Source organism: Xiphophorus maculatus, chromosome 20, assembly GCF_002775205.1.
Source record: "Xiphophorus maculatus strain JP 163 A chromosome 20, X_maculatus-5.0-male, whole genome shotgun sequence".
NCBI classification, from domain to species: domain Eukaryota; kingdom Metazoa; phylum Chordata; class Actinopteri; order Cyprinodontiformes; family Poeciliidae; genus Xiphophorus; species Xiphophorus maculatus.
Window position 1 is genome coordinate 31,613,538 of NC_036462.1, and position 27,563 is coordinate 31,641,100.

The 27,563-nt window shown below is 40.5% G+C and overlaps 1 protein-coding gene and 1 long non-coding RNA gene across 2 annotated transcripts; both read left to right on the forward strand.

Annotated features, from left to right (window-relative positions):
- Positions 1–172: 172 nt before the first annotated feature.
- LOC111605796 lies at positions 173–13,554 on the forward strand. Its single transcript, XR_002751831.1, has 2 exons — positions 173–248; positions 13,070–13,554. It is a non-coding gene; the product is annotated as an uncharacterized LOC111605796 (long non-coding RNA).
- A 1,843-nt stretch (positions 13,555–15,397) lies between these two features.
- On the forward strand, positions 15,398–25,924 carry zbtb40 (zinc finger and BTB domain containing 40). Its single transcript, XM_023325575.1, has 12 exons — positions 15,398–15,526; positions 16,826–16,990; positions 17,088–17,503; positions 17,899–18,098; positions 19,767–19,965; positions 20,043–20,426; positions 21,704–21,910; positions 22,010–22,174; positions 22,803–23,017; positions 24,212–24,368; positions 24,636–24,847; positions 24,959–25,924. Exons 2-12 carry the CDS (start codon positions 16,839–16,841, stop codon positions 25,172–25,174), a joined length of 2,523 nt encoding a protein of 840 aa, XP_023181343.1. The 5' UTR covers positions 15,398–15,526; positions 16,826–16,838; the 3' UTR covers positions 25,175–25,924.
- The last annotated feature ends 1,639 nt before the right edge of the window (positions 25,925–27,563 follow it).

Consider the following 27,563-nt stretch of genomic DNA (forward strand, 5'->3'; position numbering starts at 1 on the left):
GCTTTAAAATATCACTGTCAGTGTAACCTCCGCATATTTGCGTTCTTAAATTCCGGTATTAATTGGTTAGTGTTGCTTAACCAATTAATACCGGGTTCCGGGGTTTTTTGTTCTGTTTTTTCTTTATTTTTGGATCCTCTTGGTGGTTCACGGGCCGTCCACCAGATGGCGCCAGAGGCTGGTTTCCCGGCGGAGGTGTGCCTGTAGTTCTGCACACCTGACGATGATCTTCTCATCATCAGCTGGAGGTGAAAAGACGCTGACAGCCAGCACTTCGACGCTGGAGTGTTTTCGCCAAAACGGCACTCTGAGCCCCTCGGAGTCAGTCTCCGAGTTTGTTTCCTCTGAGCTTCCTCTCGAGTAATTGGGGCCTGCCATGCAAAGCAATGGCAGGAACCTATTACTATTGTCGGAGAGAAGCGTCTCTTTAAGTATTATTGGGGCCTGCCATGCAAAGCAATGGCAGGAACCTATTACTCTACACCCAACAAGCGTCTCTTTATTATAATTCTTTATTTTTCTTCCGTCACCGTTAATGCGGCTCATACCGCTGGGTGCACACCTACAAATGAGGTATCAAAACGTGCAGAAAATTCACGCCATTGGAGCTATTACTTGTGGTGGGATTTGGGCTTAACGTGGCGACATAATTCGCAAAAAACTACGAAAAAAACCCCATTATAACTCAATGGGAAAAATCCTAGAAATACCCTATTTTTGAGGATTTGCTGTGTCGTCACAAATTCACCTAGAAATGCCATTCAAATTTCATTTTGTAGATACGTCTGTGATCTCTTCGAAAGTGAAGACGGCTCGTCGATACCAGTTACGGTTTGTCCACAATTTGCCTCTAAGCGACCCAAAGTTTCTCATTTTTGCTTGAAATTACAGTGACAGCCGATCTCGGTTCAGATCTGGGCACAACATTTCTTTCTCTCATCACTGTAAATGCTCTGAGTGAGGTACAGATATGAATCTCGGGACTATCGCAGAAGACACATTGAACTGTCATACGCTCGAAACGCTTTTCGAATATGTATTACGGTTCCCGAACAAGAAGGATTTGTTTCCAATGCTTTTTTTCAGTAAAGTGTGTTTGCTCAAACACACTTGTGTGTTTGAGAGCTCACAGCTCAGAGCTCACACCTGCTGAGACCATTATTTGCCATAGCAACGGAACTCAAGAGGCTATTGGCTGCTGGTTAGGACTACGAATACGCATCACTGTAGTTCTATCTATCCTCAGTTGAAACAGATCAGGACTGAGAACTGGCCTTTAGAACTACTGCTGCTATGGGCTGTATATAACTGATTTAACTCAGTAACTGTTACACATGGGATTAGTTTGGAACTTTAAAATGGAGCATAATAATAATTTCAAAATAAAAGCCTTGAATAGTTTTACATCAGGTAATTGCTGTTTTTGGCTTTATTTGACGTTTTCATCCAAAGCACTGTTACACATGGGATTACTTTGGAACTTTAAAATGGAGAATAATAATAATTTCAAAATAAAAGCCTTGAATATTTTTACATCAGGTAATTGCTGTTTTTGGCTTTATATGACTTTTTCATCCAAAGCACTGTTACACATGGGATTAGTTTGGAACTTTAAAATGGAGCATAATAATAATTTCAAAATAAAAGCCTTGAATATTTTTACATGACGTAATTGCTCTTTTTGGCTTTATTTGACTTTTTCATCCAAAGCACTCTTACACGTGGTATTAGTTCAGAACTTTAAAATGAAGCATACTGAAATTTCAAAATAAAAGCCTTGAATATTTTTACATGATGTAATTGCTCTTTTTGGCTTTATTTGACTTTTTCATCCAAAGCACTATTACACATGGGATTAGGTCGACCCTTTGAAATGAAGCATACTGAAATTTTCAAAATAAAAGCCTTGAATATTTTTACATGACGTAATGAAGCATACTGAAAATTTCACAATAAAAGCATTGAATATTTTTACATCAGCTACTTGTGTTTTGAGCATTATATAACTATTTTAACCCAAGGACTATTACGCATGGGATTAGTTTGGCCCTTTGAAATGAAGTTTAACAAAACTTCCAAAATAAAAGCCTCGACAACATTTTAAATCGTACCGAATGGTGCACGTCCGCCTCGCTTAACGTTCTTGCGATTCTCCGCGTGCCACTGATTACGTCGCGGCGTTCTTTAGCGTCGACGCCGATTTGTGGCGTGACGACGCCGGGCCCATGCCCGACGGGCGCGCCTTGGCAGGCCCCGGCTAAATTTCTTCCGAAATTTTCTAGTTGGGGCCTGCCATGCAAAGCAATGGCAGGAACCTATTACTATTGTCGGAGAGAAGCGTCTCTTTAATATTATTGGGGCCTGCCATGCAAAGCAATGGCAGGAACCTATTACTCTACACCCAACAAAGTGTCTCTTTAATATTATTATAATTCTTTATTTTTCTTCCGTAACCGTTAATGCGGCTCGTACCGCTGGGTGCACACCTACAAATGAGGTATCAAAACGTGCAGAAAATTCACGCCATTGGAGCTATTACTTCTGGTGGGATTTGGGCTTAACGTGGCGACATAATTCGCAAAAAACTACGAAAAAACCCCCATTATAACTCAATGGGAAAAATCCTAGAAATACCCTATTTTTGAGGATTTGCTGTGTCGTCACAAATTCACCTAGAAATGCCATTCAAATTTCATTTTGTAGATACGTCTGTGATCTCTTCGAAAGTGAAGACGGCTCGTCGATACCAGTTACGGTTTGTCCACAATTTGCCTCTAAGCGACCCAAACTTTCTCATTTTTGCTGAAATTACAGTGACAGCCGATCTCGGTTCAGATCTGGGCATAACATTTCTTTCTCTCATCACTGTAAATGCTCTGAGTGAGGTACAGATATGAATCTCGGGACTATCGCAGAAGACACATTGAACTGTCATACGCTCGAAACGCTTTTCGAATATGTATTACGGTTCCCGAACAAGAAGGATTTGTTTCCAATGCTTTTTTTCAGTAAAGTGTGTTTGCTCAAACACACTTGTGTGTTTGAGAGCTCACAGCTCACAGCTCACACCTGCTGAGACCATTATTTGCCATAGCAACGGAACTCAAGAGGCTATTGGCTGCTGATTTGGACTACGAATACGCATCGCTGTAGTTCTATCTATCCTCAGTTGAAACAGATCAGGACTGAGAACTGGCCTTTAGAACTACTGCTGCTATGGGCTGTATATAACTGATTTAACTCAGTAACTGTTACACATGGGATTAGTTTGGAACTTTAAAATGGAGCATAATAATAATTTCAAAATAAAAGCCTTGAATATTTTTACATCAGGTAATTGCTTTTTTTGGCCGTATATGACTTTTTCATCACAAGCAATGTTACACATGGGATTAGTTTGGAACTTTAAAATGGAGAATAATAATTTCAAAATAAAAGCCTTGAATATTTTTACATCAGGTAATTGCTGTTTTTGGCTTTATTTGACGTTTTCATCCAAAGCACTGTTACACATGGGATTACTTTGGAACTTTAAAATGGAGAATAATAATAATTTCAAAATAAAAGCCTTGAATATTTTTACATCAGGTAATTGCTGTTTTTGGCTTTATATGACTTTTTCATCCAAAGCACTGTTACACATGGGATTAGTTTGGAACTTTAAAATGGAGCATAATAATAATTTCAAAATAAAAGCCTTGAATATTTTTACATCAGGTAATTGCTCTTTTTGGCTTTATTTGACTTTTTCATCCAAAGCACTGTTACACGTGGTATTAGTTTGGCCCTTTGAAATGAAGCATTCTGAAAATTTCAAAATAAAAGCCTTGAATAATTTTACATGACGTAATTGCTCTTTTTGGCTTTATTTGACTTTTTCATCCAAAGCACTGTTACACGTGGTATTAGTTTGGCCCTTTGAAATGAAGCATACTGAAAATTTCAAAATAAAAGCCTTGAATATTTTTTACATCAGCTACTTGTGTTTTGAGCATTATATAACTATTTTAACCCAAGGACTATTACGCATGGGATTAGTTTGGCCCTTTGAAATGAAGTTTAACAAAACTTCCAAAATAAAAGCCTTGACAACATTTTAAATCGTACCGAACGGTGCACGTCCGCCTCGCTTAACGTTCTTGCGGTTCTCCGCGTGCCACTGCTTACGTCGCGGCGTTCTTTGGCGTCGACGCCGATTTGTGGCGCGACGACGCCGGGCCCGAACCCCACGGCCGCGCCTTGGCAGGCCCCGGCTAAATTTCTTCCGAAATTTTCTAGTTATTATTATTATAGAACTTTATTTTTCTTCCGTAACCGTTAATGCGGCTCATACCGCTGGGTGCACACCTACAAATGAGGTATCAAAACGTGCAGAAAATTCACGCCATTGGAGCTATTATTTTTGGTGGGATTTGGGCTTAACGTGGCGACATAATTCGCAAAAAACTGCGAAAAAAACCCCATTATAACTCAATGGGAAAAATCCTAGAAATACCCTATTTTTGAGGATTTGCTGTGTCGTCACAAATTCACCTAGAAATGCCATTCAAATTTCATTTTGTAGATACGTCTGTGATCTCTTCGAAAGTGAAGACGGCTCGTCGATACCAGTTACGGTTTGTCCACAATTTGCCTCTAAGCGACCCAAACTTTCTCATTTTTGCTGAAATTACAGTGACAGCCCATCTCGGTTCATATCTGGGCACAACATTTCTTTCTCTCATCGCTGTAAATGCTCTGAGTGAGGTACAGATATGAATCTCGGGACTATCGCAGAAGACACATTGAACTGTCATACGCTCGAAACGCTTTTCGAATATGTATTACGGTTCCCGAACAAGAAGGATTTGTTTCCAATGCTTTTTTTCAGTAAAGTGTGTTTGCTCAAACACACTTGTGTGTTTGAGAGCTCACAGCTCAGAGCTCACACCTGCTGAGACCATTATTTGCCATAGCAACGGAACTCAAGAGGCTATTGGCTGCTGGTTAGGACTACGAATACGCATCACTGTAGTTCTATCTATCCTCAGTTGAAACAGATCAGGACTGAGAACTGGCCTTTAGAACTACTGCTGCTATGGGCTGTATATAACTGATTTAACTCAGTAACTGTTACACATGGGATTAGTTTGGAACTTTAAAATGGAGCATAATAATAATTTCAAAATAAAAGCCTTGAATATTTTTACATCAGGTAATTGCTGTTTTTGGCTTTATTTGACGTTTTCATCCAAAGCACTGTTACACATGGGATTACTTTGGAACTTTAAAATGGAGAATAATAATTTCAAAATAAAAGCCTTGAATATTTTCACATCAGGTAATTGCTTTTTTTGGCCGTATATGACTTTTTCATCCAAAGCAATGTTACACATGGGATTAGTTTGGAACTTTAAAATGGAGAATAATATTTTCAAAATAAAAGCCTTGAATATTTTTACATCAGGTAATTGCTGTTTTTGGCTTTATTTGACGTTTTCATCCAAAGCACTGTTACACATGGGATTACTTTGGAACTTTAAAATGGAGAATAATAATAATTTCAAAATAAAAGCCTTGAATATTTTTACATCAGGTAATTGCTTTTTTTGGCCGTATATGACTTTTTCATCCAAAGCAATGTTACACATGGGATTAGTTTGGAACTTTAAAATGGAGAATAATAATTTCAAAATAAAAGCCTTGAATATTTTTACATCAGGTAATTGCTGTTTTTGGCTTTATTTGACGTTTTCATCCAAAGCACTGTTACACATGGGATTACTTTGGAACTTTAAAATGGAGAATAATAATAATTTCAAAATAAAAGCCTTGAATATTTTTACATCAGGTAATTGCTGTTTTTGGCTTTATATGACTTATTCATCCAAAGCACTGTTACACATGGGATTAGTTTGGAACTTTAAAATGGAGCATAATAATTTCAAAATAAAAGCCTTGAATATTTTTACATCAGGTAATTGCTGTTTTTGGCTTTATTTGACTTTTTCATCCAAAGCACTGTTACACGTGGTATTAGTTTGGCCCTTTGAAATGAAGCATACTGAAAATTTCAAAATAAAAGCCTTGAATAATTTTACATGACGTAATTGCTCTTTTTGGCTTTATTTGACTTTTTCATCCAAAGCACTGTTACACATGGTATTAGTTCAGAACTTTATAATGAAGCATACTAAAAATTTCAAAATAAAAGCCTTGAATATTTTTACATGACGTAATTGCTCTTTTTGACTTTATTTGACTTTTTCATCCAAAGCACTCTTACACGTGGTATTAGTTCAGAACTTTAAAATGAAGCATACTGAAATTTCAAAATAAAAGCCTCAACATGCCCCTGAGGTTAGTGCACCGCCGCAGGCAGTGCAATAATATTATTCTGCATTATCTGTTTCTCTCAGGTTAGGGAACTGCCTTGCACAGCAAGGCAGTTCATTAGCATTAGCATTTTAGCTTAAATAAGCTATTAGCTATTTATTGGACTTATTAGCCATGTTTAGTATACTGAATGGAGTAAGTCCATTATAGAGAACATCCTAGTGATGTCCCACATGCTAGTGACAGCAATGATGCTAACATTAGCATTTTGCTAACTACTTGCGTTTTCAGCATTATATAACTGATTTAACCCAATGACTGTTATACATGGAATTAGTTTGGACCTTTGAATTGAAGTTTAACAAAAATTCCAAAATAAAAGTCTTGACATATTTTACATCAGATAATTGCTCTTTTGAGCAATAAATAACTGATTTAACCCAATGACTATTACACATGGGATTAGTTTGGAACTTTAAAATGGAGCATAATAATAATTTCAAAATAAAAGCCTTGAATATTTTTACATCATGTAATTGCTCTTTTTGGCTTCATTTGACTTTTTCATCCAAAGCACTGTTACACATGGTATTAGTTTGGCCCTTTGAAATGAAGCATACAGAAAATTTCAAAATCAAAGCCTTGAATATTTTTACATGACGTAATTGCTCTTTTTGGCTTTATTTGACTTTTTCATCCAAAGCACTCTTACACGTGGTATTAGTTCAGAACTTTAAAATGAAGCATACTGAAAATTTCAAAATAAAAGCCTTGAATACTTTTACATCAGCTACTTGTGTTTTGAGCATTATATAACTATTTTAACCCAAGGACTATTACGCATGGGATTAGTTTGGCCCTTTGAAATGAAGCATACTGAAACTTCCAAAATAAAAGCCTCGACAACATTTTAAATCGTACCGAACGGTGCACGTCCGCCTCGCTTAACGTTCTTGCGGCTCTCCGCGTGCCACTGGTGACGTCGCGGCGTCCTTTGGCGTCGACGCCGATTTGTGGCGCGACGACGCCGGGCCCGAACCCCACGGGCGCGCCTCGGCAGGCCCCGTCTAAATTTCTTCCGAAATTTTCTAGTAATTCTTTATTTTTCATCCGTAACCGTTAATGCGGCTCATACCGCTGCGTGCACACCTACAAATGAGGTATCAAAACGTGCAGAAAATTCACGCCATTGGAGCTATTACTTGTGGTGGGATTTGGGCTTAACGTGGCGACATAATTCGCAAAAAACTACGAAAAAAACCCCATTATAAGTCAATGGGAAAAATCCTAGAAATACCCTATTTTTGAGGATTTTCTGTGTCGTCACGAATTCACGTAGAAATGCCATTCAAATTTCATTTTGTAGATACTTCTGTGATCTCTTCGAAAGTGAAGACGGCTCGTCAATACCAGTTACGGTTTGTCCACAATTTGCCTCTAAGCGACCCAAAGTTTCTCATTTTTCCTAAAGTTAGAGTGCGTCTCTCGCTGCTTAGAGTGAGAGATGAAGACAACTTTTTCAGCCTAAATCATTTTTGAAATCGCCATCACGCCCACAAATATCGCACGATTAGTATCAAAATCGGTCCTGACATTGATACGCCTGTCTGCTCCGGTAAAATGTTTTCGAAATTTATCTAGACCGTACGGTTTTCTGTCACGGTGCTTCAGAGCAAAGTCATGCGACAGGATTTTCTGAGGCTGTCTGAGGCTCTCTCCCATGTATTTGAATAGAATTTCAGATCTGGGCACAACATTTCTTTCTCTCATCGCTGTAAATGCTCTGAGTGAGGTACAGATATGAATCTCGGGACTATCGCAGAAGACACATTGACCTCTGATACGCTGCAAACGCTTTTCGAATATGTATTACGGTTCCCAAACAGGAAGGATTTGTTTCCAATGCTTTTTTTCAGTAAAACGTGTAGGCTCAAACACACAATTGTGTGTTTGAGCATGTATGACTCACAGCTCACACCTGCTGAGACCATTATTTACCATAGCAACGGAACTCAAGAGGCTATTGGCTGGTGGTTAGGAATACAAATACGCATCACTGTAGTTCTATATATAGTGGAATACTCAGTTGAAACAGAGGTTGACTGAACTGGCCTTTACAACTAATTGCTGCTATGGGCTGTATATAACTGATTTAACTCAGTAACTGTTACACATGGGATTAGTTTTGAACTTTAAAATTAAGCATATTGAAAATTTCACAATAAAAGCCCTGAATATTTTTACATGACGTAATTGCTCTTTTTGGCTTTATTTGACTTTTTCATCCAAAGCACTGTTACACATGGTATTAGTTCAGAACTTTAAAATGAAGCATACTGAAAATTTCAAAATAAAAGCCTTGAATATTTTTACATCATGTAATTGCTCTTTTTGGCTTTATTTGACTTTTTCATCCAAAGCACCGTTACACATGGTATTAGTTTGGCCCTTTGAAATGAAGCATACTGAAAATTTCAAAATAAAAGCCTTGAATATTTTTACATGACGTAATTGCTCTTTTTGGCTTTATTTGACTTTTTCATCCAAAGCACTCTTACACGTGGTATTAGTTTGGCCCTTTGAAATGAAGTTTAACAAAACTTCCAAAATAAAAGCCTTGACAACATTTTAAATCGTACTGAATGGTGCACGTCCACCTCACTTAACGTTCTTGCGGTTCTCCGCGTGCCACTGGTTACGTTGCGGCGTTCTTTGGCGTCGATGCCAATTTGTGGCGTGACGACGCCGGGCCCAAACCCCACGGGCGCGCCTTGGCAGGCCCCGGCTAAATTTCTTCAGAAATTTTGTTTTTCTAGTTGGGGCCTGCCATGCAAAGCAATGGCAGGAACCTATTACTATTGTCGGAGAGAAGCGTCTCTTTAATATTCTTTATTCTTCCGTAACCGTTAATGCGGCTCATACCGCTGGGTGCACACCTACAAATGAGGTATCAAAACGTGCAGAAAATTCACGCCATTGGAGCTATTATTTTTGGTGGGATTTGGGCTTAACGTGGCGACATAATTCGCAAAAAACTGCGAAAAAAACCCCATTATAACTCAATGGGAAAAATCCTAGAAATACCCTATTTTTGAGGATTTGCTGTGTCGTCACAAATTCACCTAGAAATGCCATTCAAATTTCATTTTGTAGATACGTCTGTGATCTCTTCGAAAGTGAAGACGGCTCGTCGATACCAGTTACGGTTTGTCCACAATTTGCCTCTAAGCGACCCAAACTTTCTCATTTTTGCTGAAATTACAGTGACAGCCCATCTCGGTTCATATCTGGGCACAACATTTCTTTCTCTCATCGCTGTAAATGCTCTGAGTGAGGTACAGATATGAATCTCGGGACTATCGCAGAAGACACATTGAACTGTCATACGCTCGAAACGCTTTTCGAATATGTATTACGGTTCCCGAACAAGAAGGATTTGTTTCCAATGCTTTTTTTCAGTAAAATGTGTTTGCTCAAACACACTTGTGTGTTTGAGAGCTCACAGCTCAGAGCTCACACCTGCTGAGACCATTATTTGCCATAGCAACGGAACTCAAGAGGCTATTGGCTGCTGGTTAGGACTACGAATACGCATCACTGTAGTTCTATCTATCCTCAGTTGAAACAGATCAGGACTGAGAACTGGCCTTTAGAACTACTGCTGCTATGGGCTGTATATAACTGATTTAACTCAGTAACTGTTACACATGGGATTAGTTTGGAACTTTAAAATGGAGCATAATAATAATTTCAAAATAAAAGCCTTGAATATTTTTACATCAGGTAATTGCTGTTTTTGGCTTTATTTGACGTTTTCATCCAAAGCACTGTTACACATGGTATTAGTTTGGAACTTTAAAATGGAGCATAATAATAATTTCAAAATAAAAGCCTTGAATATTTTTACATCATGTAATTGCTCTTTTTGGCCGTATATGACTTTTTCATCCAAAGCACTGTTACACATGGGATTAGTTTGGAACTTTAAAATGGAGCATAATAATAATTTCAAAATAAAAGCCTTGAATATTTTTACATCATGTAATTGCTCTTTTTGGCTTTATTTGACTTTTTCATCCAAAGCACTGTTACACGTGCTATTAGTTTGGCCCTTTGAAATGAAGCTTAACAAAAGTTTCAAAATAAAAGCCTTGGATATTTTTACATGACGTAATTGCTCTTTTTGGCTTTATTTGACTTTTTCATCCAAAGCACTCTTACACGTGGTATTAGTTTGGCCCTTTGAAATGAAGCTTAACAAAAGTTTCAAAATAAAAGCCTTGAATATTTTACATGAAGTAATTGCTCTTTTTGGCCGTATATGACTTTTTCATCCAAAGCAATGTTACACATGGGATTAGTTCGGAACTTTAAAATGGAGCATAATAATAATTTCAAAATAAAAGCCTTGAATATTTTTACATCAGGTAATTGCTGTTTTTGGCTTTATGTGACTTTTTCATCCAAAGCACTGTTACACGTGGTATTAGTTTGGCCCTCTGAAATGAAGCATACTGAAAATTTCAAAATAAAAGCCTTGAATATTTTTACATCAGCTACTTGTGTTTTGAGCATTATATAACTATTTTAACCCAAGGACTATTACGCATGGGATTAGTTTGGCCCTTTGAAATGAAGCATACTGAAACTTCCAAAATAAAAGCCTTGACAACATTTTAAATCGTACCGAATGGTGCACGTCCGCCTCGCTCAACGTTCTTGCGGTTCTCCGCGTGCCACTGATTACGTCGCGGCGTTCTTTGGCGTCGACGCCGATTTGTGGCGTGACGACGCCGGGCCCATGCCCGACGGGCGCGCCTTGGCAGGCCCCGGCTAAATTTCTTCCGAAATTTTCTAGTTATAATTCTTTATTTTTCTTCCGTAACCGTTAATGCGGCTCGTACCGCTGGGTGCACACCTACAAATGAGGTATCAAAACGTGCAGAAAATTCACGCCATTGGAGCTATTATTTTTGGTGGGATTTGGGCTTAACGTGGCGACATAATTCGCAAAAAACTACGAAAAAAACCCCATTATAACTCAATGGGAAAAATCCTAGAAATACCCTATTTTTGAGGATTTGCTGTGTCGTCACAAATTCACCTAGAAATGCCATTCAAATTTCATTTTGTAGATACGTCTGTGATCTCTTCGAAAGTGAAGACGGCTCGTCGATACCAGTTACGGTTTGTCCACAATTTGCCTCTAAGCGACCCAAAGTTTCTCATTTTTGCTGAAATTACAGTGACAGCCGCTCTCGGATCAGATATGGGCACAACATTTCTTTCTCTCATCACTGTAAATGCTCTGAGTGAGGTACAGATATGAATCTCGGGACTATCGCAGAAGACACATTGAACTGTCATACGCTCGAAACGCTTTTCGAATATGTATTACGGTTCCCGAACAAGAAGGATTTGTTTCCAATGCTTTTTTTCAGTAAAGTGTGTTTGCTCAAACACACTTGTGTGTTTGAGAGCTCACAGCTCAGAGCTCACACCTGCTGAGACCATTATTTGCCATAGCAACGGAACTCAAGAGGCTATTGGCTGCTGATTTGGACTACGAATACGCATCGCTGTAGTTCTATCTATCCTCAGTTGAAACAGATCAGGACTGACAACTGGCCTTTAGAACTACTGCTGCTATGGGCTGTATATAACTGATTTAACTCAGTAACTGTTACACATGGGATTAGTTTGGAACTTTAAAATGGAGCATAATAATAATTTCAAAATAAAAGCCTTGAATAGTTTTACATCAGGTAATTGCTGTTTTTGGCTTTATTTGACGTTTTCATCCAAAGCACTGTTACACATGGGATTACTTTGGAACTTTAAAATGGAGAATAATAATAATTTCAAAATAAAAGCCTTGAATATTTTTACATCAGGTAATTGCTTTTTTTGGCCGTATATGACTTTTTCATCCAAAGCAATGTTACACATGGGATTAGTTTGGAACTTTAAAATGGAGAATAATAATTTCAAAATAAAAGCCTTGAATATTTTTACATCAGGTAATTGCTGTTTTTGGCTTTATTTGACGTTTTCATCCAAAGCACTGTTACACATGGGATTACTTTGGAACTTTAAAATGGAGAATAATAATAATTTCAAAATAAAAGCCTTGAATATTTTTACATCAGGTAATTGCTGTTTTTGGCTTTATATGACTTTTTCATCCAAAGCACTGTTACACATGGGATTAGTTTGGAACTTTAAAATGGAGCATAATAATAATTTCAAAATAAAAGCCTTGAATATTTTTACATCAGGTAATTGCTGTTTTTGGCTTTATGTGACTTTTTCATCCAAAGCACTGTTACACGTGGTATTAGTTTGGCCCTTTAAAATGAAGCTTAACAAAAATTTCAAAATGAAAGCCTTGAATATTTTTACATGACGTAATTGCTCTTTTTGGCTTTATTTGACTTTTTCATCCAAAGCACTCTTACACGTGGTATTAGTTCAGAACTTTAAAATGAAGCATACTGAAAATTTCAAAATAAAAGCCTTGAATATTTTACATGAAGTAATTGCTCTTTTTGGCCGTATATGACTTTTTCATCCAAAGCAATGTTACACATGGGATTAGTTCGGAACTTGCTTACGTCGCGGCGTTCTTTAGCGTCGACGCCAATTTGTGGCGCGACGACGCCGGGCCCAAGCCCGACGGGCGCGCCTTGGCAGGCCCCGGCTAAATTTCTTCCGAAATTTTCTAGTTCGTCGTTTTGTTCTCTGTGCTCTCCAGGTGTTTTCCTCTCGAGTCATTCCCTGGATCCTCCCTGAGAGACTTCCGTTGTGGCTTTTGGATTAAGCCCTCCTCGTGACGCCGTGGGTGGTACCCACAGGTGCATGGCCCGAGTTCCCATTTCCTCCTCATCTGTCGGATCTCAAGATTCTCCAGTTTCACTTCCTCCGGCTGGCTGTCGGACCCTTCCCTCCATCATCGTCGAATCCAGAACTTACCTGTCCGCCCTCCACCGCCATCTCCCAGCCTTTGGACCTCGCTCAGCTCTGCTGCCCATCCGGAACCCGCAGCATCCACCCTCTCAATCCGAGACTATATCTACCAGAAAGTAAGAACTGATTTTCCCTTCTCGCACATCCTGTTTCCCAGCTGCCATTGAACTCACCATTTCCTCTTCGCTGTTCTGCAGTCCCCCCCAGTTTGGACCCTAAGCACGCCAACATCTGTACTGGGTTATTGTTTTACAATAAATATTCTTCAACTGATTCTTTGTCTCCTGTGATGTTCTGCATGTGGGCTAGAAACCTAAACCCCAACATGACAGCCACGCCCTCAAACACAGGGGATAGTTAAAGATTAAGGACCTATCTTTAAAATACCAAATTTAAAAAAAATAGAATTTAATAGATGTAAAGTAGTGTCACTACACGCTCGTGTACAGTAGGTGGCGGTATGAACCTTAAAGTTGCTTGCGATTCCCGCATAATAAAGAAGAAGCACTTGCCGCGGACAGTGGCAGTATTATTATTGATGACGTAACGAACATCGGAAGTTGCTTGGATGGCATGAAGAAATCCTTGAGTCTTTGGTTCACTAGAGATCTGACTATTTTTGGACGAACTCTTCTGTCCAAAGCTGAAGGAGTGTCCAAGTTAATGTATCCATGCCATTCTGCTTTCATCTCTGACAAGAATATTAAGAAAGCCGATTCAATAATCTTTCTATCTGGAGGAACAAAACTCACTATGACGATCTCATCTTATTAAAGATTATGATAAAGGAGGAATTCGAGCTTTGGATTTTGAGGCTCTGATTGGTTCATTTAGAGTAAATTGGCTGAAGACCTGTTTGTCTCATTCCAACTCGATGTGGTTTCATAAACCTGAATCTATATTTAATAAGCTCGGTGGCTTAGGTTTCTTGCTTAAATGTGATTTTGAATTAACAAAGATTAATATTGCACTGTCTAATTTCCACAAGCAAGTTTTACATTTCTGGAAAATTATATTTACCCACAATTTTACCCCACATGGATCCGTTGTGTGGAATAACAGATCAATATTAATAAATGGAAAATCTATTTTTAAAACTGACTGGTATGAAAAAGGTATTTTATTTGTAACTGACTTAATGGATAGTAATGGTGTTTTGTTAAATCATAGAGATTTTACCAACAAATTTGATCTGAACTGTACTTGTAATGAATATCTAGAAGTATGCAAAGCTATTCCTGTAGCTCTGATCCATCTCATCCAAAACACCTTAAGATATTCAAATGTTATTTCATCTTTACCCAAACTGAAAATTGGGGAATATAGTGTGACTGATGGAAAGTGCAATAATGTTATGCTTGTGACTGCCTTCAAATCTAAATTATTTAATGATTACAACAATAGGATCTTGACAACAACCAATCTGTCTATTATAAAGAAGAAGGCGTTCTCCAAGTATGTAAAATGGCCGATTTCACCAAAGGTTAAAGAAACTCGCTTCAAAATCTCTCACAATTTTTACCCAGTGGCTGAATTTTTGCACAAAAGATTAAAATTTGATTCAACATGTTGTGCCTTTTGTGAATGTCCAGAGGAATCCATTAATCATCTCTTTTTTTCCTGTCCCTTTTCTTTTAAACTATGGAGAGACATTAAAAACTGGTTGTCCCTTAAAATTGAAGACATCCCAGAGATATTATTATAATACTATGTTGATGGCCTTGATAGTCAAATATCTGACATGGTAAATATTGTCTTCTTGCTTGTTAAATATTATATACATTGCTGTAAATGGAGAGGTTCTACACCTTGTTTTGATTTTTTTCTTAACCAATTTAAATTGTATTACACCTCATTGAAACATTTGAAATCTGTTTCTGCAAAAAAAGTAACTGCCAGTATCTCTACTTTTCTTTTGTTTTAAAATCTTGCTCTGTTATTCATTTGCCTTACTGTTTATGTGCTTGTCTTTAGTCTTAGCTCCTTGTTTTTGTTTATTTTTTCTACCTATGTTGCAATGTTCTTATACCTCAACGAGTCTTTGTATACTGTTTGTTTAATAAAATTTTTTTTTTAAAAAAGGACCGTGGCAGTATTATTCTTCATGACGTAACGCAGATATCCGTACACAAGGCGGAAGTACTTGAGTATTGTGGTCGCCATTTTCAAAACGGCTAAGCTTTATTGCACACTGGAATTGTCCACTAAAGAAGTTTAAATAAAGAGCTGGAACTTTGAATGAAAGGTAAAGAGAACCAGCAGAAGCATGGCGGACCTGAGTCTACTGCCCGTCTCAGTGCATTCTCCCTGTAGTTTGTCCTTAGTAAAGCTGCTTTCTTAATATTACATTAGCATTTTTAGCTAAAGCTAGCTGCGGCCTTATTACAGACAGACACACAGGATAAATGGATTCTCTTTTTTAGCTGTAGTCATGATCTAGAAGTTTCCCTGTTTCTCCTGTAAGTCGACCAGGAGAGGTCTTGTTTTGGTTTTCCTAAAAGAGTCGGATTTCTCCTGTGTTCACTTCAAGGTCCGTTATCATTGTGTGAGGATGTGCTCTACAGCAAAACAGTTTTAAAGGAGAGGAGAGGTTAAATGTCTCCAAATGTACCTTCCCCTCATTGGTGACCCGTTAAATTCAGGATAAAAATCTCATTCAGAGATAAAACTGAATAGTCAAGCTCCATGTTTAATATTAGAGACTAATGTAAAAGTCTCTAATATACGGACCACCCCTATACGTATAGACCACCGTGTAGGGGTAGTCTATACGGACTTAGATTGTTATCACGATATTTTGCGGTTTAATTGTGATAAGTTTAGAACTAATAACTACTGCTACAAACACAAATACTGTTCATAAATAGCATTCCTATTAAAAAAAACATTCCTATGTCAAAATAAGCTTCTTCAGTAGCCACTTAAAGAAACATGATTTAAATTACCAAACTGCGCTCAGACATACATTTGTCTTTTTTTTTTTACATCAACTAATTTATTGAGACGACAATAAATCAAAACTTCTATCATGATAAGAATTTTTTTTTACAACAAATAATAAACTATACATTAAATGCCCACCCATATTTGACAACTGATATTCACAGACATTGAAAAACTGAGTTAGTATTATGCTATTTGTAATAATTGTGGAAATTGTCTGTGTTAATCCCCTCAACCATGGACAGAAGTGGACGGGATCCAAACGTAATTAGGCATTTTTTGTTTTCCTGGACTCAATTTTATTTTCTTTTTGCTAAGATATGCTACAGGAGATGTAGCATTTGATGGAGGGGGTTCGTCATCGTATTACAGATTTTTACAAAACAGATGTTCTGGTTTTCGAGCATCCTGTGTGAATCCCTTAATAAAGCCCATTTAAACATGATTTGGACCAATTTTTAAGGTCCCTTGACATTACAGTAGTTGTGAATTGCTGCTAAATATAGATTGTATTGAGCTGAGCTGGCAGAACAAAGCCCAACCCTGTCTTTCACAGTCATTGGTTGAACCAGATTTTGTTTTTTGTTTTTTTGGTCTGCAGATCATTCATCGCGATGATGGAGCTCCCTGACTTCAGCAAGCAGCTGCTGCAGCAGCTGTGGACGCTGAGGAGGGAGGGTCTGTTCTGTGACTGCACCATCCTGGTGGGAGACAGCTCTCACCGGGCTCACAAGGTTGTACTGGCTGCCTCTAGCCTGCTCTTCAGGTAAAACGTCTGAACTGTTCAGCACATTTTGCTTCGGTTTGAAACGTGGGACGAGACAGGACCAGCAGAAAAAAAAAAGCCTCTGCTCCTTGCTCAGGTCCCTTCTGGACAGCTCGGACACCATCTCCATCGACACCTCCGTGGTTTCCTCCCAGGAGTTTGGGGCGCTGTTGGAAATGATCTACACTGGCCGGTTGCCTCTGGGGAAGCACAACGCGAGCCGCATTGTTGCGGCTGCGGACAGCCTGCAAATGTTCGACGTAGCCGTGGGCTTTAAGAAGGTCCTTTCCACTCTGGTGGGTCAGAAAGTCCCGGTTCTGCAGACAAGCAGCCAGGAGGAGACCAGCGGCGCCGGGAGCGAGAGCACCCGACGCTCAGCATCACCCAACGAGGACAACTCGGCCTCTGAGAAGATGGAGACGACAGTTGAGGGCAAACGTTGCCGTGACAACAAAAAGGATGAAGAGGAAGCCACTGGTAGAAAAGCCTGTGAAAAGGGCTTGGGCACCTCAGGTTTGTTTCCACATGTTACAGTAATTTAACCAAAGCTTTGTTGAACCATCTTTAGCAGGGGAACCAATCAGTGCAAATGGCTCAGTAAGCCTGTGTACTGATGGTTCTCTTTTCCTTGATTAAGCAGCATAGAAATTGGCTGCATGAAATGAGGTAAACATGTAATTGTAGCAACTGCTGAGTTTTCCTTCACCTCTCCATCACATCAGGGATAGTGAAAGTCTCTCCAGCTACCAAACATGGATGCCTTTTAATGCCGTAACATTGCATCCAGGAAATCTTCTGCAATTACAATTAAACAAACCTTGCACGTCTGATTAAAAACACTGTACTTTTTCTAGCAGAAAAAGACATATAACATTGTTGTCCCCCCCCCTACCCCCCTCTGACCCCAGAACCTGAAGAGGCCTTCTCCTCTGGAAGTGCAGCAGCAGCAGCAGAAAGCAGCCCGTCGGCCACAAAGGTGCCAGAGGGACCTGCTGCTCTGCTGCTTCAACATTCCTCTCAGGTGGTGGAGCTCCTCAGCAGCATGCCGTCTGTCCTGGAGCTGCTGAGCCAGGCGGCACAGAGCAGCCTGGATGAACAGAGCAGACAGGTACAACAGGTTCACGCCTCTCAACCATGGAGCAGCATAATCCTGTTCACACTGACAGGCTTCTCCATTCTGTCTATGACTTTGCCTGTCTGTTGTCATTGTCTTCATCTCCCGTTTGCTTCAATCTAAGCTGTTCAAGTTAAAAATTTCCTCCAAAATGTTAGAAATATTGAAAATGCAGACTTCATGTTCTGCTGCTACTGCTTAGGATTAACTTAAATGTTAATGATTACCCCCCCACCCACCCACCCCCACAAATGCCAGTTTAAGTTTTTTTATTTATTCATGTAAAGACATCAGGTTATTGTATGTAAATACATTTACTAAAGTTAATTAAAATTAGATTTCTAGCAAGACGACGGAGATCTCTGGATGTTATTTAAACTGACTGAACATGAATATGTGCAAATTAATTTTTTTCTTTAGCATGGTGATTGGATTGTTCTTAAATTAAAAAAAGAATAGAATAGAAATAGTGTGGAAGTTCAGGTGTGACGGCACATTGAGGCATGCAGCTTCACGCCAACGTATAAATTTATTTAAAAAAATTATGAAAACACAATTAGGAATAATATGCTGTACAGTAAGGACAAGATTAGGGCTGAAGCAATCACGATTAATCGATTATTGAAATAATCACCAACCTAGGATTATTTAGCAACTGAATAATCAATAGCTAGAGTACACAGAGTCTTAAACAGGCCATTTGATGAGAGAACAACACACTTACAGCAGTAATTCAGCCAAAACTGTAATAAAAATGTATGCATTTTTCATTTAAAATGAAAAACTTTTTTGTCTTTCAAGGTGTTCCACCCAGAACTCGTCAGGTGGCATTTTTAACTTCACCTAATTCAAGTTTGTAAAAAAAAACAAAACAAACAGAAATACCGTATTCTCCGGACTACGGAGCCCACCTTTCTATAAGCCGCACCCACAAAGTTTAAAAAAACAAAAACAAAAAAACAAACAAACTAAAAACGTACATAAATAAGCCGCACTGGGCTATAAGCCGCCAGTGTCTTCGCCATTCTCGGTTTTCCACAAGGACTCAGTAGAGGGCTGGATCCTTAATAAACCTGCTATTAAGGACGCAGCCCTGCGTCTCCAACGCCAAATTCGTTCACGCCGAGCTTACGTGCAGCGGCTATCGATCTGCACTGCCAGATCGATAGACCTAAACTTAAAAGCTGCATCATATGAACTTCTTCATGTTGTTTCCATGATGAGGGGGTTTGAGTTTGAAAACATTTCTCTGTCTTGCCTGCTGCTAGCATGTGCTTGCTCTAAATGAAAATTAGCACTTTCTTCTTTGATTACCAATTTTGACTTCCAATGATTCACTTCCTGCTTTCGGTTGGAGAAAAATCCACAGAAAAGCCTCACCGGGCTATAATGGTTCAAAGCTTGGAAAAAAAAAAGTTGCAGCTTATAGTCCGAAAAATATGGTATCCTAAGCACATTGTGCTGTTCACTTAGTAGTAGAAATAAAATAAAAAAGTAGATCAGGCCTACTCTGTGTTGATGCTCAGTCCAGCAGAAAGGCCTAAACTTTTAACATGTTGCTATTTATCTGCAGATGATCAAACATTCACTAAAGGTTCAGTTTTAATCCAAACCATTGGTGCTGCTCTCTGAAGTTCAGAGGTCACGTTGTGTCTGTGCCAGGTGGTGAGTCAGTGCTACGAGGACAGGGATCCAGCCTCTGTGGTGGAGAAGCTGATTGGCAGACTGAGGGACGGAGGAATCAGCGAAGGCTCCTTCCTCCAGCTACTCTGCAGCGTCCAGAAGAAAGCTCTGCTGGCGTTCCCTGAACCGCTGCGGTCTCTGCTGGACTATCCGGACGAGAACACACCGCAAGCTGCAGGTAGAGGGAAAAACACGGGACCTGTACGCTGCTCCCTGCTTTTCACGCATCATCAGACATTTCTCCGTGTTTTCTAGCTGACTCAGAGGAGCCAGACGACTCTGCAAAGGAGCCAAACCCAGAGGAGAAGGCAGACATGGAGACCACCGAGAACCAGAGCGATGAGGATGAGGCGGAGGCCGACGCTGCGGCAGACTCCTCTTTCCTGCCCTCCTCCGACTCCAACCGCTACCCCTGTCGGTGGTGCAAGAAGACTTTTAACTTTAAGTGCCGGATGTTAGCCCATGTGAAGCGCTGCTCCTTGTCACAGGAGTGTAGGGTCCAGTGTCCGCAGTGCCCCAAGAAGCTGCCAAATCAGCGGGCTCTGCAGCGCCACTGCGGGGAGGTTCACCGCAACACGCCGCGCGTCAAGAAAAGAGTGGCATGCGATATCTGCAGACGCAGCTTCGCCCACCCGTCAGGTGAGAGTCACCTGACCTTTGATCTCTCCTGTCATGGTAACTTTAAAAGGAGCAGTATTATATAAGATCAACTTTTTTGAGCTCGACATCACGTTATGATGTTATTCCCACATCAAAAATATACCTGGAGTGTTGCCTCGATTCTTTCATGCATGGTTTAGAAATCCTTTAATATCCATGGCAACCATTCAGCTGCAGAAAAGCCTGGATGGATCTAGCTCCGCCTTCGAGGATGAAGCTCCTCCTCAGACCTGCAGTTTCCAAGCTTCCGTTTCACCGAGCAGCCCCCCCCCCCCCGTGACTCTTCCACTCAGCTCCACCTGACTAGCCAGCAGCAATTAGCAAACATCTGGTGAAACTGCACACCTACTGAGCTCATTAAAGGAGCTACTTCTTAGTGCAACACTGGTCAAAATGTTGTTAAATGGTTAATAGAGGAGCCATGTTGTGATGACTTCCTGAAGGCGGATTTTCAGACAGAGCAGGAGGTTTTTTAAAGAGACAGACCTCATGTTTGATCTATACAGCATTTTTATAACAACGTACGGTAACATAGTTATTTGATTGAGCTAAAAAAAAATTCTATGTGCCTGGAAAATATATAATACTACCCCTTTAAAGTAGTTATTGACTCCATTGTATTTTTCCAAGTACTGATATACCTGTAACCCTTTTTCTCTCTGTGACATTGAGTCGGACTAAACCTTCCCTGTTTTATGTCAGTTAGAATTACTAATATATTTTCTGTTTGCTACGTGCTAGAATATCCAGAAGGACATGCATTTTTAGTCTCTTGGTTTGTTGGTGTTTGGTAGGATTACCTTTTGAGCTCTGAAATGCTTCCACAAGCTTCTCACAGTAGTTTGCTGAGATTTGGACCAGCAAACTGACTGAGCTGGTGGAACTGGGACAGTTGGGACAGCGTATGAACCAAGCGGCTCATACGCTGTCCCAACTTTTTCAAACTCTCTTGAAAAAGATAGTATGGGACTGAAATCAAGGTTTGTGATTGCTGCTCTAAAAAGTTGAGTCTTTTTCATCTTTGAGCTACTTTCAAATTAATTTGACAATATACTGAGTGTCCAATTTTTCTTTCCCACTCAGTTGGTTGTTCTGTAGCTGAATGTGATGTTGGTGTCAGTGTTAATTCAATAATGTGTTGAATTCAGTTAGCTGAGTTCAATATTGATCACTACCTACAACAAGGTCATATTGTTTAGAATAAAAAAATCTTTGTTCATGCAAATTCGCCTCCAACCAAACCTGTGGCGTTTCAGGTTTGGTTTACCACAAACAGGCAGAGCACCTTGAAGTGAAGCCGTTTGCCTGCGAGGAATGTGGCGCAGTGTTCGGAGCCAACTCTTCTCTGAAGAACCACATGAGGCTGCACACGGGAGAGAAACCCTATCACTGTCAGCACTGCGACATGAGCTTCAGTGTAGCCGCTGCACTGGCTTACCACACCAAGAAGAAACACTCTGAGGGTAGGACAGTCTGGCATTGTGGTTTCTTACTACCAGTATGGAGGGAATAATCTTAGTTTTAGATCTTAAAATATTACCTTATTTTTATTGTTTTTTCAGGAAAGATGTATGTGTGTCAGTACTGTAAGGCTGTGTTCGCCCAGTCCATTGAGCTCACACGTCATGTACGGACGCACACTGGTGACCGGCCTTATGTGTGTCGAGAATGTGGGAAGGGCTACAGCCAGGCCAGCGGGCTCACTGTCCACCTGCAGACCTTCCACAGTAAGAACCCACTCAGTCTGATGTTAACACTATTATTGCTCACAGCAGGGACACAACTAACAATTATTTTACGAATCGATCATTCTATCGTATACCAAATTGGTGTATTCTGCAGATTTTTCATTTAACCACTTAAACCTTTTTTATACAGTGTTAGAAATATTTTACATTTATGTGCCTTCTCTGACTTTATACAGAAAATGGCTAACTTTGATGCATTTTCCCTCAGTAAAAGTTCACACAGAAAGATGTTGTAATCAGAGTGAACTGCTGTGTTCTGACTGTTTCCTGCTGCGTTCTGACTGTTTCCTGCTGTATACTGACTGTTTCCTACTGTGTTCTGACTGTTTCCTGCTGTATACTGACTGTTTCCTGCTGTATACTGACTGTTTCCTGCTGCGTTCTGTTTCCTACTGTGTTCTGACTGTTTCCTGCTGTATACTGACTGTTTTCTGCTGTATACTGACTGTTTCCCGCTGCGTTCTGACTGTTTCCTGCTGTATACTGACTGTTTCCTGCTGCGTTCTGTTTCCTGCTGTATACTGACTGTTTCCTGCTGCGTTCTGTTTCCTGCTGTATACTGACTGTTTCCCACTGCGTTCTGACTGCTTCCTGCTGTCATTCTCAGACCTGTCAGAACCTCATGACTGTAAAAAGTGCTGCCTCAGCTTCTCCACCCTGGAGGAGCATCAGCAGCACATTCAGGAGTTCCACCCTAAGGAGTTCCATAAGTGCAGCACATGCAGCAAGGTGTTCCAGAGCGCCGCCCTGCTGGAGAAACACAATGTCACACACTCTGGAAGCAGGCCGTTCAGCTGCCAGCTCTGCAACAAATCCTACCAGGTGAGATGATGAATTTCTGTTGCTGTGACAAGATGGTTAAAGACAAAAAGAGAGATAACCAGGCAGAGGAAGGGAAGCAGACAGGTGTTGTCCACTGTAGCAGGTGGGTTTACAAACAAATGTGACCAAAAAAACATGTTACCAAAATACTACAAAAATGACTGAGAAGTTGGCAGAAATAAACAATACTGAATTTAAACCCACCAAAACGGATGACATGTACAAACAGCTAAACTGGCATGGTGCTCTCCTGTTGAAGCTATTTGGTTAAATACACTCAAACCTTAAAAACAAAATGGGCTGTTCCATATTACAGGCAAGACTAAATATGGCAATGAGAAAAATATATATATATTTGTTTTAAAAAAACAACCATAAAAACCAAGGCAAACAAAACCCTAACGTTAACTGACTAAATTAAACAATAAAAAGTCATATCAAGATGTTCTATCAAATAATCTGTAAAAATGAAAAACATACACAAACCTGGGATGATAAATGTTAGGAATAAAGAAGAGGTGTGGCTAAATCAAACAAACAAGAACGGTAACTGAAAATACTAAAACTGAACTCTGGGAAAACGGGGTTCTGTCTCTTTATGAGAGAAAATGGGAGACTGTCTTTAATTTTATTGGAAAATTAAGGAAAAAAATAGAAGACTGTACGTCTTGTAGTACGGTCTGCAGATCTTCCTTCAGGTCTGTTATGAAGAGCAACATTTGCTGTTGCAACAGCATCAGAGCCAGGAGCATAAAAAAAGAACAGTTTGACACAAAATCAAGAAATTTACAGACACCCTGAGCGTCCTCTTCATAAGACTGTCATAAAGCAAAGTGTCTTCAGTTAGAGGTTTCTTCATTATCGTTGTAACACAGACCGCTTCAGGAGATCCTTCCTGCCCACTGCCATCAGCGGCTACAATAACTCTTTGAAGATCCTTGGATAATACGCGTTACAACAACAGTTAATTTTTTCTTTTGGATCAATAAAGTTTTTTTTTTTTAATTGAATAGACAAGCATCAAACATTGTGTTAAATATAGAGAAATTATTTATTGTATGCCAAATGTTCCTGCTTGGTTTCCTTGATGTGAACCATAATAAAATAATAATAATTTTCACAATTATTAGTTAGTGTCCTCTGACAAAGCTAAATTACATCTCTCTCTCTCTCTCTTGCTCTCATGTATCCCAGCAACTGTCTGGGCTGTGGTACCACAACAGAACCAACCATCCTGACGTGTTTGCCAGCCACACCCGGCAGCTCAAGACCCTGGTCCAGTGTGAGCTCTGCTTCAAGTTCTTCCCTGACGCTGCCACGTTGTCCACGCACCAGGCCTCGGAGCACCAGGGTGAGGACCGGCCGCCAGAGACATGATCATCATCATCGTCGTTGTCATCATCATCAACATGTCTCCTGTCTTGATGGACTAACTGGCATCATTATGAGAGACACATGATGCCAGTTATTCCCAGACACTTCCACAGTCAGGATGTGAGGGATCCCTCAGGGCTCGTTTTCTGTCAGCCCTACATTGTCTCTCCTGTAGAATGTGACTGAAGAGTGATCCGGTAGCGCTCCCTTGCCGTCCCTCACAGAGGCGCTGTCTTGTCCCCAGGCTCGGAGCCGGCGCCCGTCTCCTGCCTGTACTGTAAGGCCGAACTGGGCAGCGGGGACCAGGCGCAGCAGCACGTCTGCAGCCAGCCGCCCAGCAGCTGCCCCCTCTGCACGCTGATCTGCGTCTCCCAGCTGGAGCTGCAGGAGCACCTGCTGTCCTGTCACATGGAGCTGGAGGAAGGGGCGGAGGGCCAGGGCTCCACCACCTACACGGTAACACCACCTCCTAACGGAATCCTCCATGTTAGCTGGAACAGGGATGTTGGTAGTGATTTGGAGAACGGTCTGCAGGTTGTGCACCAACCCAGCCTGTCTGTCCCTCAGGTGATTTCGTCAGGAGACAAGCAGGATGGGGAGGATTCCAACCTGCTGTCTGAGGAGCAAAGCACCCTGGGAAATGGCCAGCACGTGCTTGTAGCGGTCAGCGGTGGAGTAGAGGGCGGGTCGACAGGTGAGGTGGTGGAGGTGAACATCAACGAGCTGCTGAGCAGCTCCATGGCATTCATATGCCAGGACAAGAAGTCGCCTCAAAACACCTAGCAGAGGACCCCAGGGTCCAGCTGGAGGTCTGGGTTGGACTGGAGCTGCTTTGCATGTTTCATATAACTCAGTGTCTGACTACTGCAGAACTCCGGGGCCAGTTCTGATGTTAAGAAGCAAGTTTTTACTTTAGAGAGGACTCACAACTGTAGTTGGAATTCAGCATATTTCCAGAACTGAGTGTGTGTGTGTATTCAGTGGGAGAATCCATGATTCGATCCTTTGCTCAGTTCAGGTTTACCTCCTTACAAAAATCTAAAAATGTCTGTGTTCAGTGTAAGAGGAAGAGGTCAACTCCTCCAAGAAAATTAACAATAGTTTTTAACCGTTACGTTCTGGGGATGTTTCTTTGCAAATGGTACAGGAAGATTTCACCACATTAAAGGAACATGTACTGTTGAAGCTTGGATGCACACACACTGCCTGACCCAAAACAAAATGTCACCACCTAATTTAACTGAACAAATAGGTCTGAGCCTCCTATTGGACAGTTTCTGCATGGAGCTTCAACACGTAATTCAACCACAGCTGATGCAACGGGTAACTCCTCACAAAATGGACGTTAGTCTCTTTACGAAGGGTCGATGATCGGCATCAAACAGAGGAATCATCGAAAGAGATACAGTAACGCTTACATTTGGGCTGAGAACTGATCACCGCTTTTTTTTTTCTTCCATTTTTTTCTCCGAAGAGTTTTTGCGGCGCTAGTGGCTCGTATTTTTTCGACAGTAGGCAGACAGACAGGAAGGAGGGTGAGGAGAGGGGGGAAGACATGCAGCAAAGGTCGTCGGGACCGGGAGTCGAACCCGCGACGTCCGCGTCGAGGACTAAGGCCTCCAAACGTGGGGTGTGCTAACCCCCTTCGCCACCACAGCACGCCCCGATCACCGCATTATTAAAAACTGGAAGAGACCCATCGTCTATGAGGAAGCAATACCACCTGGATGACCGAGATCAACCATTAGTGATCATTTAAACGTTTGGTGACGTCAAATCGAGGGAAAACAAAAGTAGAACTCATTGCTTTGTTGAAAAGTGAAATTGTGTTAAGGGAACTCATTGGATTGGGACTTAACAGCTGTTGAACCAGAAGAAGACCACTGATCAGTGAAGCTAATTGGAGAAAAAGGCTCCAGGGGAGCAGAAAGGTTGGGAGAAGGTCATGTGATCTGATGAGTTTACCCTCTGCCAGAGTGATGGGCGCTTCCCAGGTAAGAAGAGAGGCAGATGAAGTGATGCTCCCATCATGCCTTGTGTTTACTGTAGGAGGCCGTGAAGGCAGTGCTATAGTCTGGGGTTCCTGGAGTCAGTCAGGCTAAAGTTCAGCAGCAGCTGGATGTACTGAATGACTAGGTTAGTTCATCGTTGGATTGTTTCTTCCCCGATGACGCCTGATGTTCCAAGATGACAGCGCCAGCAGGTTTCATCGGGATGAGATCGTGATAGAGATTTATGGAGCAGGAGGCAGCTTCGGTCAGACTCCATCGTCATCATCATCATCATCAATGCAAGATCTTGGTGAAAAACGAACGCTTAAATAAATCTTGCAGCGTTGCAGAAGTTTCCCGAAACAATGCCAGAGCAAATATGGGCTATAAACCAATCAAAAGGCTGCCCAACCAAATATTAGTCACTGTGTTTTTTGGCCAAGCGGTGTATGATCGAAATGATTGAAGGTTTACTATTGTATCACTGTGGCCTGTCTACTCTGATGCTTGATCTAATTTGGTCAATTCCACTGGAAGGATTTTGTCAATCTGTTAAAAATAAAAAAAACTTTTCTTTTTTTTTAAAATGTGGAGGTGATCAGATTATTTTTTTCTGTGGTTTTATTGTTACAGTAAGAAAGGTCCTCTTCTGTTGCCTGGACGCGAACAACCATCTGAACGAGTGTTTCTTATTACCATAGGAACACTTGAAGCTGCTTCCTGATCAGATCATAAAAACACAAAACAGATCAGCTCACAAGGCCAATGAGTGCCACAACGTCTTTCCCATTTTCTACTTTTATTGCTTTGAACATTGAAAACTAATCAGACACATAATAATAATAATAACAACAATAGATATAGAATGTCCTGAAAATCTACCAGTGCAGTCCAGTCACTTTATTTACCTTTAACTCATAGAAAAGGTACAAAAAAAAGTGCTTTACAGTGGAGAGGCAAAGAAAACCTGAGGTAAAGAAAGAGGAGCAGAAAATACAAAAACACAAATGAAATCTTTCTCCAACGACAGAGACAATTTTTTTTTTAAAATCACAAAACAGTATTTTTCATATTTCTATACAGCAAACTGGTGGTAAATCTGGTCGATGTGTGTACATTAGGTTCACCTGAGCCATTCAAGGTTAGTCTGCATTCAGTTTGTTCATATAAAGCCAATTCAC